At 65.1% G+C, this 1,088-nt stretch overlaps 1 protein-coding gene across 1 annotated transcript; it reads left to right on the top strand.

Moving 5' to 3' along the window:
* Nucleotides 1-437: 437 nt before the first annotated feature.
* EMIHUDRAFT_125563 (hypothetical protein) lies at nt 438-988 on the top strand (the record flags this gene model as incomplete). The annotated part of the gene is made up of 2 exons (XM_005792631.1): nt 438-666; nt 786-988. Coding segments are annotated over 2 exons (432 nt in total), but the record flags the coding sequence as incomplete, so codon positions are not given.
* Nucleotides 989-1,088: the final 100 nt, after the last annotated feature.

Consider the following 1,088-nt stretch of genomic DNA (forward strand, 5'->3'; position numbering starts at 1 on the left):
ATTCTCCAGGACAATGGCGTGCCGCAGCGCGCCGAGAACCCGCTCTCCCAGTACGGGCTCGGCGCGGCGGAGGTGCCCGACTCGGGAGCGGTGCAGTTCATATGAAAACCGGGCCGGAGCGTGCATTTCATATGAGGAGGCGTGCACGGGGGCGTGCCCCCGGAGCACCGCTCCCGTGCGCTGTCATATGAGGAGGCGTGCACGGGGGCGTGCCCCCGGAGCACCGCTCCGGTGTCGGGAGGGGCTGCGCACGGGGGCCGGCAGTGCGTTCCCACGGGGGCTGCGTTCCCACACGAGGTGGCCACACCTTCCTACCACGACGAGTTCGGCGACGCTGCTGTCAACGTTCCGCAGCAGGGCCACAACATCAAACACAAGCGTCATCTCTTCAGCGCCTCATCCTCGCCCTACGCGCCGCGTGGGGCACAGCTGTGCGAATGGAGCCGACGAACCACCTCGGTCATAGTTACAACAAACAACCCGACGTGGACGCGTACAACATTGGCAGGGGCGGCAAGCGCTATTCCGGCGATGTCAAGGTCTGCCCCCTCACCAGCAGCGGGGAGCACGGTCGGAAGGGCGCTTTTGTCGCTTTCGGCAACACCGAATCATTCTACCGGAACATGGTCATGGGGCATGGGCCCTACTGCGAGGAGGGAGAGGGAGGTGAGGGGGAGGGAGAGGGGGGGGGGAAGGGAGGGTGAGGGGTACGGGGGCGAGGGCATGGAGGGGGAGAGGAAGAGCAAGGGCGAGAGGGAGCAGGGGACGGGTCGATGGCATACTAGGGGGGGGGAGGGTGGTGGGCGGCGACCGCCGCATACCGTCCTATGGCGGCGAGTATCGCTACGCCAGGGAGGACAAGGACGTCGGCGTGCAGCTGCTGCTGTTCGAGTCGTTCGGTGGGTTCGGGAAGGGGGTTGGCGAGATCCTGTGGAAGGCGGCGAACGTGCTGCAGAACAAACTGACGCGGGCCCAGTACCTCGATGAGGTGACTTCGTGACTTGGACCACACCAAGAACTGGCTAGGGCTGCAGAAGCAGCGTATCTCAGTCGTTCTTCACACGGCCATCGCAGAGCAGATTGTGAAT

This window comes from Emiliania huxleyi (genome assembly GCF_000372725.1).
Source record: "Emiliania huxleyi CCMP1516 unplaced genomic scaffold EMIHUscaffold_10595, whole genome shotgun sequence".
NCBI classification, from domain to species: domain Eukaryota; phylum Haptophyta; order Isochrysidales; family Noelaerhabdaceae; genus Emiliania; species Emiliania huxleyi.